This window comes from Bombus affinis, chromosome 5 (genome assembly GCF_024516045.1).
Source record: "Bombus affinis isolate iyBomAffi1 chromosome 5, iyBomAffi1.2, whole genome shotgun sequence".
NCBI classification, from domain to species: domain Eukaryota; kingdom Metazoa; phylum Arthropoda; class Insecta; order Hymenoptera; family Apidae; genus Bombus; species Bombus affinis.
The window spans coordinates 16528068-16543464 of record NC_066348.1 but is presented as its reverse complement, the minus strand read 5'-3'; the positions used below and the strand labels follow the sequence as shown (position 1 = coordinate 16543464).

At 40.5% G+C, this 15397-nt stretch overlaps 1 protein-coding gene across 4 annotated transcripts in view; it reads left to right on the top strand.

Annotated features, from left to right (window-relative positions):
- The window catches only part of LOC126916683 (formin-binding protein 1-like), a 30571-nt gene extending 15245 nt beyond the window's left edge, over window positions 1-15326 (top strand). Inside the window, exons 2-11 of one of the 4 annotated variants that reach the window (XM_050722710.1) lie at window positions 6921-7036; window positions 8895-8945; window positions 9610-9916; window positions 10094-10240; window positions 10344-10703; window positions 11557-11586; window positions 11931-12238; window positions 12318-12509; window positions 12736-12860; window positions 12959-15326. In XM_050722710.1, coding sequence (XP_050578667.1) covers window positions 6921-7036; window positions 8895-8945; window positions 9610-9916; window positions 10094-10240; window positions 10344-10703; window positions 11557-11586; window positions 11931-12238; window positions 12318-12509; window positions 12736-12860; window positions 12959-13116 — 1794 coding nt within the window. In that variant the 3' untranslated portion in view covers window positions 13117-15326. Of the gene's footprint in view, window positions 1-6920; window positions 7037-8894; window positions 8946-9609; window positions 9917-10093; window positions 10241-10343; window positions 10704-11556; window positions 11587-11930; window positions 12239-12317; window positions 12510-12723; window positions 12861-12958 lie in introns of all 4 variants that reach the window. The other 3 variants (XM_050722709.1, XM_050722712.1, XM_050722711.1) reach the window with 3 other exon arrangements.
- Window positions 15327-15397: the final 71 nt, after the last annotated feature.

The following is a 15397-nucleotide window of genomic DNA, read 5'->3' as shown; positions in this document are numbered from 1 at the left end:
GTTTGAGCGACGAGTGCGCTCGCTCTCGTTCCCCGTACGGCATTTCAAAGGAGAGATTCAAGGGTACCTAATTCTGGAGTATTTTTTCGCGTCGTCGAGAAGGCCCTGTCCCGTTTCGCGAAAGCGAACGATCTCCTAGAGTGGGGAACTGTAGCGTTCCGAACTTGTACTCTTTGGAACACTGTGAAAACTGAATGCGAATTTGAAGTCTACTTGGTTGCAAACGGCCGAGAACCATACTCCTCTGTGTGCCGGAGTCAAGCATGCTATTTTCGCGAGACATCCGAACGCACAGCGTAGCGTGCATCTCTGTGCAGATTATTCACGCTGGATTGCATTAAAGACAACGGCGCATTCTCGGCGTTTCTATCATGCAACAGCCTCGTATCGTGTATCCGTCAACGGCTCTCGCGACTACCTTAGCAATTAGTCTTTTCTATGCTTCTCTTTTCTTTTCTTCTTCTTCTTTTTTATTCTCGTTACGCGTGTGTACGTATGCTTGCGCGCACAGGCGCATCTAACTAAGTATGCACCACCTTGAACATGTTGCATGCACCCGTATGCACCGCACGAGCCAACGACACTAGACGCGTACGTACGCTCGCTGTTGGTTCAACGTTCCGTCTGCTTATTAAATGCAGCCACCGTGCTCTCGTGTTTCACTGGTTACTCGTTAGTACACACGAACGACGTGTTACGAACATAGACGAAAGTGTGGAGTATCGTATCTACCTTTACCAAAGAACAAGAGTACGTTAGCGGGCTATTCGCATCTGTTCGTCTTCGCCGACCACGTTGTATTGTTTTCCTTTGGTTCGTTTTCTCCTGTTTGTTCGTCAGTGTGACTGCACATTTCTGGCTGAGCAGTTCAAGCACGAAACTAATTCTATTTGCTATCGCATTTTATCGTCGCTAGTAGCAGATAGTAGGTTGTGCAGTTGAAAACTAAGATTTCTATTTGCAAAGTTGGCAAGACCAGTATGTTTTTTTCGAACTGTCAGACATCGTGAGACAGGGTGTAGCGAAACATTTTGTCTCGCCTCGGAGCCACGCCCTATTTATATAATACTCGATTGCTCTTCGTCAATATTTGACCGACGTCCCACGGCGTATAGTACTCGAAAACTCCATCTAAACTTTAAATCATCGTACTCGATCGTCTCGTTCGTCAATGATCTCTCGTCGTATCGACGATCCTGTTCGTTTCCTTCTATGTTCAAACGTATATATACCTAGTGGAGTAGTATCGTGCGCGTACTCGTGTTTGTCGCGCGACAAATTTCTCTGTCTGTTCCTCGCTGTCTGTCTGCTTGTCACCCCTATCCTTTTTCCATCGCCCTCGTTTCCCTGGCCCTCTCTGTTGCTCATTGAAGTTGCGTGAGTATATACAGAGAAATGCAGGATCAATAGGGTGGTGGAGGGTACGAAAGCACCCCAGCACGATTTCATGACTCATAATACACACTTGTTCGAGTCCTGCAGCGTTTCGTTCTCGCTTTATCTTACACGTGTCTCTGGTTCCCAAACAATTTTTATAACACAAAATATTTTGTAATTTTTGTTCCATTATCCTTTGAATTACGATAACGCGTGTCCAAGCTGGAATATTGATTTTCCACGATGCTCGTCTTCCCCACTTTTCCCACTGTCTCACGGTGAACAACGTTTTTTCAGCTCGCTCTCGCCGAATTAATTAACACCGACCTGCTCTTGGAAACTTTTTCAACCGGTCTTTCGGCGAGCCGCGTACTTTCGGTGTCCTCGACGCGATCGTGTTCCCATTTCACCGCAACGAAAAGAAATTTTAGTTAATCAAAGACTGCCCACTGGGCTATGCGATTCTCCGAGCTACTGTCTGACTTGCACGTTTCACGGTTTGTCTTTGTACGCCGTAATTTTCTGGAAAGTTTTAGAAACTACCTTTTTAACGTCTTTTATTTCTTACTCTGTTCAATTAAAGTCTTTGAAGTTGCATGATAAACCGGTTCTAACGAGCAAGGATATTTGTATGGAATATAGTAGGCAAGGATCGGAATTATGCCTTGCTCTTGTGGTAGGGAAGAAACGTGATTGCCTGCCAGAAATCCTTCTTAACGACTTCCAAGTCGGAAAGAATTGCTAAAAAGGAAAGAAAGGAAGAAACGCGTCTGTAGATGCCGTGGTCGAAGGCAGTCGAAGGTGTCCCGAATATCGAGGACCAGTTCAGACAGGCCGAAACTCGAAGCCTGAAGATATCTTAAAAGCAAGAAGATAGTGACAGGTATAGCAGTGGTTGGACAAAGGTAACTGTCATACACGTGCATAACGGAAATAACCGACCTGGATAGGCTACGTTTGGCAAGGTTAGGTCGACGTTGCAAGTGCTTGGCTTTGAAAAAGATCGGACCTAAAGGGTGAGTCATGGAGCGGCCGGACATGGCGGTGCACGTTTTTCATCTATCGACCTGCGGTACAGAAAACGCAGGATTGGTCGTGGGGAAACTCGGCTCGGGCCGCTTCGCCGGTGTACAACCGTGCGTATACATCGTGGGGAGGCTTTGCTCGCTGAAAATCGATTCTAGATAATGGACTATAATTTCATTCGCGTCCTACCGAATGAAAATCGAACAACTTGAACCGTATTGATGAAACTCTTCGATCAACCGAAGTGGTTGTACGCTGTTCCAGCGATTTTACGGAGTGTTTGCTTTTCTGTGTCCTGCGAGCTGAGAATAATTTTATTTGAAATGGTAGTTATATAGAAAGTTGATTTTATTTTCAAGTCACGCGTAATTAGTCGACTAATTTCAAACATGTTGAGTTGTCTAAAGCTAAATAGATCCGGAGCGATAGATGTATAAATTCTTCTACGTATCTACGATCTCGTATATATTTAATACGGATACTCAGTCGCTCTTTGTATCTCTCGATCGAAGCAATATCCTGTTGCGAACGTAAGGTATTCCGCTTGAACCGATTTACGTAATATTCGTGTTTTTCCCCAATAAACGACGAGGCTTAGTTCGATAATTATAATTAGACCGCCGATATCGGAGGCGGTGCGGCGTGAAAATAAAATCAGTCGTTGGTCAAGATAGAGCGAAGTGGCGCGAATCGGCGAGGAAAAGGATAAAATGATAGGTTTTTCTGTTCCTGTACGTTCGAAAGTCCGAGTTCGACTATCACCTGCGTTACTAGTTCTCCGTTATTTAGTTGCAAATTGCCCCGGTTACGACGTCGATCGCGTACAGTTATCACAATGAGAAAGTCGCGAGCGATTCGGGAAAATTATGTTTTACCTGGCGTAATACCTGGTAAATTATTGGCGAATCTCTACGATCGAGTATACGACATATGACTTATTGTTAGATATCTGATTCAAGTATATATCGGTACCAGATATAGTATCGTATCACCGCTCGTCTGTATCGCTACTCGGTACACGTATCATGTTATATCTGCTACGATTAGCCTGGTCTCCTGGATATTCCTGTTTACGACGACAAAACGAGTCTCGAATCAATATCGCAGAGACTTTGTCTCTTCCTCCGCCACTTTGTAACTTTAGATTGTATATGTACTTTGGTTAACATCTTAGGTGTTATGGGCGGGTTGAAACGATGCTTGACACGATGAAATAAACATTTACGTACAATAGCATTTTAGAATATGAATAAATCCTGTTCGAATCTAGTTCATGCGATATATTGAAAAGCGACGCGACTTCAACCATAAACGCGTCGTGAGAGTAAGAATGTTTATATTAGATTCGTAGAATACACGTGCAGGTTCGACCACTCCGTTGGAAGAATGTTTGTTGTGCGCGTGAAATCACGAAGCATTTACGGTACGACTGAGAAGTCCAACGTGAATTGTTAAAGAGTTCAAGGTTTAAAAGAATCGAGTCGTGTTGATCGTAGAGTTAAATCGTTACTGCGTTATTTCTGTTATACCGTTAAATATAATTTCTGATATACGTCGAACGATTAAAAACGTGCTCACGACCCAATCTTCTTACGATGTATTCTATTACATATCGTGACACGTTTAACGTCGATTAATTGCGCGAAACGTATGATTTGATGACTCGCGGTTTTCCTCTACCTGTATTTTCCATATCTTGTCACCATCAACACGATGTCAGTTAATTACTTTAATCAACTTTAATGCATGTACACCAGCTAGATACATCCTGGACGTGTGACATCGATGCGTCACGAGATCTTGTTCGTTTCTTTCCTTTTTTTTTCCTTTTATGCAACTGGTTCGAGGTGGATCTCGAAAAAGGAAAGAGCTGCCGATCGCCGATGTCTGTACACGTAGACGCGCGTCTTGCGATCTGTGCGTGGCCCTTGAATGGCTACTTGTTGGAAATGAAAGTAACGCGTTTCGAATGCCGGAGCATAGGCGACTCGATCGGGCTTCCCTCCCGTCCCTTCCGCTCTTTTCCACTCTCTTTCCCCGAACACGAACGGAGTAAACGTTGCCGCCGTGTACCGTAGAGCTCGAATTGTCCTTATGCCGCGACTAGCGTAAGTGTCGAAAGACAGGATCGTCCTTGAACGATAAAGCTTCCATTCCGTAACTCGGTGCGCTACGGCGAATGTCGTTTTCTTTCATGTTCCCAGAACCTTGAGGAATTCTCGGTGCTGTGGCGCTATGCGGTTTAATCGGTTTCGGGTCATCACGCGAAGCGAATACTTTTCAGAAGAGAATTCCACGAACACGATATTCCACGGTATGGAACCCGGTACGTTCCTCTCTACGTGAATGAATTAAACTTTCGATTGATGAGGCTTCTTGCGTGTAGCCGGTAAAAGAAGGGGTCGTAAAATCAAAGTTACGTGTTTCGAGTGTCCGGCATAAACGTTAGAGTTACGACGGTACCAAGTTTACGTTTAGATACTCGTTGAAACGCGTAAAATAGGATATTCAATCCGGATATCCTTTATAAGTGGCGCTATACGACATCTCGGATAATACGATTTATGATCTCGTTGTACATATTTCTTTGGTCGTTCGCATCGATCATCGTGAGTCTACGTAATACGTGCGCTCTCCATTCACGAGGCTCGTTCAAAATGTGAATGAAAATTCGTCAGCGGAAGAAAGAGCTGGTCGAGGCTGTACGGTAGCGGTACTGTTGCGATTCATAAGTCCGATAAAACGGTCAGAACCTATGGGTCCCTGGCCTGGTGGTGTCCGACCAGTTGGAATCGCGGGTGTACGTTGCTGCAATGGCAAGCAGAGTCCAGTTTCACTTTTCGTGCCGAGCCGCTAAACGGTCAGAAATCTTTCCACCGGCAGCCTTGCGAAATCCCTCATTGTCCTGAGGAGGGCAATACGTGTATGTGTGCCAGGAGGTTTTCTCAGTCGTCGACCGTGATGAATACATACACGCGGAGTACTGTCTAGCGTGCACACCGCCGTCGTTCGACCATGTCCCTGCGAAGAAAAATTCTCTCTTTCTCCCTTTGCTGTTGGCAGACGACGTCGAGCCGTGGAGAAATGTTCCGATCTGTAGCGGCACTCGGCAGTAAACTTTCCAACGGTTTCTGTCCCGTGGCTAGCTACATAAGACCCTATTATTCGGATAAGATGATTGTCAGATGTCGATATATCCTCACAGAATATTTTCAACTAGCCTAAGGACCCCCCTATAAATCTTAGGATCTGTTTAGCTAAGATTCTTCAAAGGGACAAATAGCCTTTCTCTTAGAAGTCCCTAAATCTATCACCTACTACGGGAAAATCTGTTTTTCTCAGGTACGATGCTTTTTGTTAGCAATTTTCTCTCAAGGGCAGTTAGCATCCTTTTCCAACCACCAACACAAAATTAGTCAATTAACAGCGACGTCCATTCCCTCAGTTTCCGAACCAAGGCATTCCTCAACGAATCCGATGATCTCGCATCCTTAGACCGCATCATAGTTTTCCTCTGCGGCATCATCGTGACGGAAAGTCAGTCGTTACAGTCAGTTGGAGTCGTTACAGATCGGTCCGAGTCAGTAGTTGGTAGTTCGCAATAATTGATCAGAGTTTCTCGGCATCTTAAGCAATCATCATCCGATCTTGTATCGCGCATCAAAATGCATCGACCAGAAGTCGGCATATAGAGTATATCATAATAAATATATATATTGTTAAATATACTCAAATATTTTTTCCTATCACTATCACGACCTATCACCCCAGATCATTGGAATGCGTCGGCTCGAGCAACGAGTTACGGCAGCTTTTTCGAGCGCTTCGGAAGAAATTTTAAGAAGCCATGCTTCGTCGTTCGACACACTGTCCCTCGAGAAACAGAGGTTCCAAGACGATCGATGAACAAAAATTGAGCTACGCTTTGGTACGATCGCGATTTAACGTGAAATTTTTGTCTGTAAATTTTTTACGATAGCTTGTGGAAGTGTATTTTTTATCCCCCTGATAACAAATTGATATTAATTTCCCGAGAAAGATAAATTGTTTGCTTGAAATATATATATAGGATGTAATTTTAAACGAGGTCAGAAATATCGGTTATGTAACTATAAAAATAATGTTTAACGAAATAGAACAAGGATATAAAATGATACGAAATAAGGAAATAAAATTTTCCCAACTAGCTCCCGTGTATCTCACATTCGTTCCTTATCTTCGTAGCCTAGTCACCGTACACTCGTAAAGACGTTACACGTTCAACGTAGATTCTTGCCACGTGTGCCAAATTTCCACGTGGCATCAAGCGTCTCGCCAGCGTCGCGCGTATTCTTCAGCTCGTTATAACTCCACAGGAATTTTTCAGACGAATTCGCTCTTCCACGCTCGAACGTAGTATCATCCTGCCAGATAATAAAATCTATATAGTTTTGTTCTTTGCAATTACGTTTGACAATCTCATCGAGCTTTCAAACTACGTCAACTGATTGTGTGTGTGTGTGTTTTTTTTACCGCAGGACCAGTACGAGAATCTGTCCCTGCACACGCAGAAAGGGATAGAGTTCCTGGAAAGGTATGGCCATTTCATTCGTGACCGATGCGCTATCGAGGTGGAATATGCTGCTAAACTCAGGTAAGAAATACTTGTGCGTATTTTAACGTGCTTAGATTTCTCGCGAGATTTATCGTTGGTGGCTGTTTTTGTTTAACCGAGATGCACGCCTCTCTTTTTCTACATAAATTAACAAAGGGGGCAGTATCCGAGGTTAACGATTTCAATAGGACATCCTGTATAATGAGCGTGTCTCACGCACCCCATGAGTTCACGGACACAAGATGTAGTCAGTAATATTGTATTAAAGGGCCCCCTTGTTTGTTCCGTGAATGCCGTCTACTGTTGCACACTTTTGTTCTATCTGGTGTCTGGAAAGCAGCTTATTTTCTCCTCTCTACCGGTATAATATAAACTGGTTTATATAATATCCACCTGATTTAATAAAAAATAACTTAATAAGAAAACAAAATATCGACTAAGAAAGCTAACGTTATCTGTCGCATTTTTAAAGAAGAAACGATTGGAATTTAGCTGCAGAGATAGCGCGATTTCTTTTGAATTTGGCAAGGTTTAATTGCGACGAACGTTATCGGTGTCCCTTAATCAGTTGACGCATATGAAGCGTAGAGAATGATTCCGCGTGCTCGTCACACATCTATCCAAGGCACGTTCGTTCCACTGCATATAAATTATCACGGGCACGTTCCTCGCCTTAATGCGCCGTAATTTCTACGATACATGCTCGTGTTACTCGTACAAATGGAGTACCGTTTTACCGCGTGGCAGTTTCCCTCGATGCACCGTTGATTTTCATTAAAAGCATTCCGAACACTCTGCAAAATACGGTTATATTCTTTAAATCTAGCGCACTTAATTTCTTCGAGTTTCTCGGTTAGTTAGAGAAGTTCGGTGCAATGTACGACGAATTATCGGATACTAACCCAGATCTAGAAAAAAGAGCCCGAGAATCGTAAGACAGAAATAGCTTGTCAAGTCCCTTTTCTTCTATCTCAGTAATTCGAACGTAAAGGAGTTCACTTGTGTCCAAAGCAGCTTTATCGACTCTTTCTTAGCTACCGACCTAGACCCTCGATATCGAAACGTAAATTACTTGGAATGTATTTCCGTCGAGCTTTTGAATAACGATCTTTAGATCTAGACAGAGGATATCGGGAATCGACTTGAAAATAACTTTCCCAATTTTTGAACAGTGACCCAGACCTACGAAGGGGAATTCAAGCGGACTCGAAAATAGCTTTTCCGATCCGACACGCGCACGTACATACTTGGACTTGCCTCCTAATTTACGGTTCCCGTTTCCCGTTGGTATTTTAGAAATCATCGGTCGTTTTCACGAACCGTTTTCCGGTTTCGCGGCACGTCGAAGTCCGATAAACCGTATGGTTGATCTGGTATCAAGGACACGTCAACTTCCGGATGATAATGCATTTGGTGGCCGACACACATTTATCGCTCGCTCGTCGCCCGAGTGTTCAAATTAGAATGACTCGGCCGTAGTTATTTCTTGCTGCACGAATGACTAAACGCAATCTGAGCATGGAATTCTGGAAAACGTCCAGCTTTATTGTTCTACGTGAAACACGAGCTTTATCATCGTTTTGTCGCGCGGTTTTATAATGCTCAACGAGATTTCTTTCTCCTTACGCTATTATGGAAATTCTAATCTTCGCGTTGCTATCAACAACATTAGGATCTGTGCTCAGTTCCAAAGGCATCCCTTTGAAAATATCTTTAAACCACAAGTAACTAAAAAAGGATCAACGTTATTTAAACGTAAGATTTTTTTTTTAAATCTTTTACACGAACCAAAGATGAATTATTTCCTTAGCAGGAGATGTTAGGCTTCCTTTTCATACGTTGTCTTCGGGTTGACTATTACACGTGATCGGCAATCTTGTTTCGTTTCTGATTTCAGACGTCTCGTGAAGAGCTATCAACCCAAGAAGAAGGAGGAGGAGGATTATCAGTAAGTATGAGCCAACTCAGAGGCGTAATACCGGATCCACGCTCCGTAGTAATGTTCCTCGACATGAATAATGCTTCAAAATAATTCCTACTGTAAAATACATTCTGCCTACTTTTTCTGTCTTTTTTCTTTTCTTCTTGGCATGTAAATTATATTTTAGTAGGTCGTTCTCAGTCAGAGATAAATGATTCGGTAAAGAATATATTTCCTGTGTTTTTCCAAAGCGACTTTACTATCTGGCATTCGGCCCATCTTTTTATATTCTTAGTTATTTCGTGAACGTCAATCCTCGATACTTATTCCTCGTAGTCAGGATTGATCTCACAACTGATCGCGTACGTTTTGCAATTCTTAAGAGTTACGAATGCTTCCTAGACTTTCGATTAGAATGCAAACGCGGCGCCTGAAAGTAAAGAAAAATTCTCGAGCGCCTTTGATATTCCATGCGTGGCATGACAGAAAACAGTAGCTAATCTCTTATCTGAGGGCGTGGGTAGATTGCATTATAAGTTGTAGTCAGTAACTGGCTCGTTACTGCGCTTACAGGCTTGTTTCTTTTCATGCTGCGGTTCGTTCTGCATCATATTCATTTACGTAAACCAGAAGATTTATGACCTTGCGTCGTATAATTAAATACGAGACGATGTATGAACTTTGACCGCAGGTATAGTCCATGTCGAGCGTTCAAAATGGAGTTGAACGAGGTAAACGATCAGGCAGGACAGAGGGAAGTAATCGCAGAGAATCTACAGGCAAACGTGTTAAGGGAATTGAATATTCTCGTGAAGGATTTCAAGGAAGACCGTAAAAAGCACCTTCAAGAAGGCGCCAGATTAATGGCCAACCTGACCGGTCAAATTGGGAATCTGGAGCGTGCTAGGAAGGCTTACGAGAAAGCTTTCCGTGAGGCGGAAAGAGCAGTGGAAAATTATCAAAGGGCAGATGCTGATTTGAATCTCTCTAGAGCGGAAGTAGGTGGATGGTTTTGATCCTCGTTTCACTTTTGCACCTGAGAAATTTCCAATTAACTTGGCTGAGTAGCTTTTAACATAAAACTCTAAGCGAATATCGATCCGTGAATACTTGTCGAGGAATACAAGTTGCGTGGTAATAATCTGTGAACTCTGTATGGTTTATTTTATGCTCAGGTCGAAAAGCAGAGGATGAACATGACCTTAAAAACTCAGCAGAGTGAAGAAGCGAAAACCGAGTACGCGAATCAGTTGCAGAAAACAAACGACATGCAGACGTTGCATTATCACACGGCTATGCCAGAAGTGTTTCAACATCTGCAGGTATACGACATTGTTTGATCTATTATTTATCTATCTGGAATCCAGAATTCCTATCCTTTGAAGATGTGTACACGATTTCAACGCTCTATATATCTTGTTGTAGGAACTTGACGAAAAGAGAATAAAAAACATGCGAAACTACATGCTAAAGTCTGTAGAAATAGAACGAGCAGTGGCTCCGATAATAGCTCAGTGTTTAGACGGTATCGAGAAAGCGGCAAACGAGATCAATGAGAAAAAAGACACGCTATTGGTAATCGAACGTTACAAAAGCGGCTTCCAGCCTCCGGGAGATTTTCCGTTCGAAGACCTTTCCGTGGCTAAAACGTATGACAGCAATAGTCAGTTGTCACAACCCGTGATGCAGCCGATACACAACCATCACCTGACAGCGAAGGGTACCGTTTCCGGTAGTAAAATCAAGAAGAGGGTTGGTCTGTTCGGCATATTCAGTAGCAATAAGGTAAATGTTGTTCATAGCGATTCCACCAGTGTAGTTTTTATTTGTGTCATAAGTATGTTTGTGATTCAAGCATTGTTCACGTTTTTTACTCTTTCTCTCTCCAAAAGTGTAAAAACGTCGAAAGTAAGAACGAAAGATAGTTACAATATGCACGAAATATTCTTTATTTTTTTGTAATTACCTTGTTCGATACGTATATTCGCATAATTATCTATCAATAAGCCTGAAATACGCATACAGATCTTTTGCAGCATGAGTGATTCGTGTAATTTTTAGTTTTTTAAATAATCGTGTTTTCCGTTTCTTAGCGATGTATTATTCGTTTAAAATTTCCTTTTTATTTCGTGCGATCGTTAAGGCGAAAGGGATGGAATAGGAATATCACGTTCATTCTATCTGGTTTGAACGATAATTTAAAATAGTATCGTGTTAATTTTCGCGTAGCCAGCATAACTTATCTTTCTTCTGTACTTTTTATTAATTTGGTGGATGGTTCGATCTGCCTGTGTGGTCTCTTGTTTCCAATCACCCGTGGACTATGAATTTGGATACTATTGTACTTAGTAAGTACACTACAAATCGCTTGCTCGCCTGCCACTGTGTAACATCAGCATTTTGTTCTGCATCGAGATATATATCAGTAATTACGTACGTTTGTTAGATGTGTCTTGTTGGCCGAGTACAAACTCAGACATCGTTGAAACAGTAAATACCATTTTGCGTATTACGGAATATGCAACGTCCATGATATTTTCTTTACTGAGTTTTTACTCAACGCTATCGCCTGAGCCCCGTTTTTCCGATTCATTCGCTGAATGATACGCTTTTGGAATTTGTTTCATGCGAACAACAGAAGTTGATCGAGGTGGGCATAGCTTTGAAGGTCTGTCTATTTCTTTACTGTTGTCATTGTCTATTGTACGACAGTCCTTATTCACAGAGTCCCACGGTTTTGATGATTGACCACAGAATACTCGCCTTTATGTATATTTTTTTTATTTCATTGATAGTTTTTCCAGCTCTAAGTATGCTCGTGAAAGTGACGCATAATATAAAACGTTGTTGAATTTGTATTTATTAACTCTTCATTAGTAACGTAGAATTAACTCTACTATCATATATATGATAATCACGTGCTTTCTTCTCTTTTGTTTTCCATCGTAATTCATTAAATATTTCGCTAACATTCACCGTTGAAACTTGGATACTTAAATTGAAACATTCCAGAATAATGTGCCTGGATACGGCGACGGTGCAAAGGAGGACTGCAGCGATCTACCTCCGAATCAACGCAAGAAGAGATTACAACAAAGGCTGGATGAAATACAAGCAAAAATTCAGCAAGAAACCGCAGCTAGGGACGGCTTGATGAAGATGAAAGGCGTATACGAACAAAATCCTGCATTAGGTGATCCGATGAGCATAGAAGGACAATTGAATCAATCGAGCAACAAACTAGATAAACTTGGTGCAGAATTGGCAAAGTTCCAAGGTTATTTCGAAGAAGCAATGCGCGCCGGTGTCAGTTTATCCAGGTGACCTTGCAGAATTTCATAGACTCTTTTCACGATCTACTTAGTTCATAGTGTAAGTTGTATAATCTAAAATTTCTAGTCCGAGTCAAGCACCACGAAAACCGACTAGTAATGGTTCCGCAACAAGGCCGTTAAGTTCAAGAAGATCCAGTCATTCAGGAGGAGAGGAAAGTCTGTCAAGATCGGCGTCTGATTCAAGTGTAAGCAATGCGAACGCTAATCAACCAATACACAAGAAAAGTGCTCCGGGTACGCCGCAGCCGTCGCACGGGTAAGTTTTAATTAACTAATTCTCATTTCGAATTCTACCAATTCTATATCGGGTCATATTACGAAATTAATTTAGGATCTACCGTGAAAGACTTCCTTTTTGTTAAGTCGAATCGTTGTGATAATAATGAGTTTTTGAATCGGTATAAATACAGATTAGAATTTTTAACTAGACCAATTAGACACGCTTTTCGCTTTACGGTACTGATGCACAGTTCCACGAATAGCCCGGAATCTGGTCTTGGAGAATCGAGGACATCCCTTCCTGGTAGTGGCGGAGAAGAATATTACGTTGATGAAATTGATGCTCAACCGCCATTGGGAACGTGTAGGGCTCTTTATCCTTTCGATGGTACGTACATATATCTAACAACTTTACCGAAGTATTCCTAATTTATTTCTGTTAATAATCCAAAAAATATGTATATAAATTGAAAATTATATTTTTAGCGACTAGCGAAGGTTCAATACCGATGTACGATGGAGAAGAATTATACATGATTGAATTAGATCAAGGGGATGGATGGACGCGTGTGCGTCGCATTTCACAACCAATCGAGGGCTTTGTACCTACATCTTACATAGAGTGTCATCTCTATAACACTTAGCCACTTCTTTTAGAACGTTAAACAATTGTGAAATGAGGAAGTTTCAAGGTTATTCATACTATGAGTTCAATATGGTACATTGAACGATTAAAAATAGCAATGAGAGTGTTGTTAAGGGTTTTGTGTTGGTTGAATGGCACAAGGTTTCAGCATATACTCTGGTCAAATCATGGGCCTAAATGTCGGTGATGTCGTATAAATAAAAATTATTATGTGCCAATGTTCTGATTTTTGGAAGAATCTTATGACTTTGGTTGTCGAAGGTTCAGTCAATTATGTCCAACACATTTCCCTCTAGCTTCCATCAGTTTATCGAACAAGAGAGAACAAAGAGAAAATAAATTTCACTTTTAAGATCTAGCTTCTTTTATACAAAAGTGACCGAGACAAGTTGAACTCACTTAGTACTAAATAGTATAGTTAAGATCGTACAATTACTTAGAATGATGTTATGCCCAACCGTTTTAAGGACGTTTCATTGTACACGTTCAATATTTGCGAAGACGATACATTTTTTGAAGAAAAATGATAAAAGCACCCTGATCACTTGGACGATTCTGGAAACGTGTCTCTGTAATTTAGATATGCACAAGTAAATAATTTGCAACTTCGTTAATGAAAGTAAATACCTGTCGTATAATACACATACACAAACACACACACATACATATATATATATATATAACATGTGCTCCGCCTACACATCACGGATAAAAATTACGGTCGTTGTAATTGCACGAGTTTTTATGTGCTTTTTTTTATTAACTCGGTTGTAAAGTAGGCAACTCACAGACGAATTCACACTATCTCTGCCGAAGTTCAAGAAACTGATAAATACTATAGTGCTTTTAAACTTAATTTTTATTTAAATCTTATATATATTACAAAAATGGGAAAAATGCATTATTTGTTTTATGGCATATATATATATATATGTATATATATAGTATATATAATAGTATATATATATATATATATCTATCAATGTCTGTTTCTTGCTTTAGCCGATGATAGAAATGTGATGTCGCTTCTTTACAATTATTTTTGAATTATTTTTTATCTTCTATTGTTCTTTAGTAAGTTTATTAATTGACGTTCGTTTTTTGTTTTCTTTTTTTTTTTCTTTTTAATGCAACAGGAAGGTGATTAGGTGGTGCTCTGTACAGCAAGTAGATTCCGAAGATTGGTCGGTTAAGTTTTGTTTATGATATTGCCTGGATGTGAATTTAGTTAGAATATATTTCTGTACATATTGCAAGGGATATGGGAGGAAGAACGAAATGAATGGTACGTGTGTGAGTGCCAGATTCGATGTGTATCCTGCGAAGCGATACATTTGTTTCCATTGCAGATATAAGTACGAAATGGTGGTGTTAACATTTTTGTTTGAAAAAATGCCTCTATTTCGATGCTGGAAGGAATTCTTAGCTTCGCAGTTACAAAGCCTAGATTCGTCCTAGATTCGATTGCGATGTATCGAAATCGTGTAGTCGTATATATGCTCGCGTATTAAAAATATGTATATGTATATGTATATGTATATATATATATATAAATATAAATAAATAAATAAATATTTATATATATACATATAGATATATAAACTATAATCACTCATTAAAGTATAGCTTCGGTATATAATGTACGCAAGTACACGAAATTAAACAAAGATCAATAGCTCTTTCTTGAGCCGCAATTGCTGCTGCCTATTCATTCGCTGTAATTTCTTTACCCCCTGACATACGATTATAGGTTTCACTGCATTTTCTGAGCAACCAAGAATAAGCATACAGTACGTGTCTTCGCGCGATATTTTTTAAATTTATCATTAGTTGTCAGAATGCGAGCTGTAAGATTTTTGCGAAAGTCAACAGTATTTTCGCGTGCGGTTATCGGTTTCAATGAAAAGTCAGTCGCAATACTTTTCGCTTGAATATCGATCCTTGATAGGCTGTATCACTTGATGAAAGTGTAACGAGAAAATCATTAGATAACGATAGAAAAAAGAGCGAGATCCGTATGTCTACCTTAATTCTTAACATTCAACTGCGCGTCCATTCTATGTATATTTTGTGATTTTATATTCATGAACAAGTATTGTAGATAATTAACTCCGTGACTCATTATACGTTTAATTATTATTATTATTATTAATTATTATTATTATTATTATTAATATTGAAAAAATATAGCTACTAAACCAATATAAAGTGGTTTGAAACACTAGTGTGCAAATCCAACGTATCCATCTATTACTCCTTAACATCCTTTTCCCAATTAG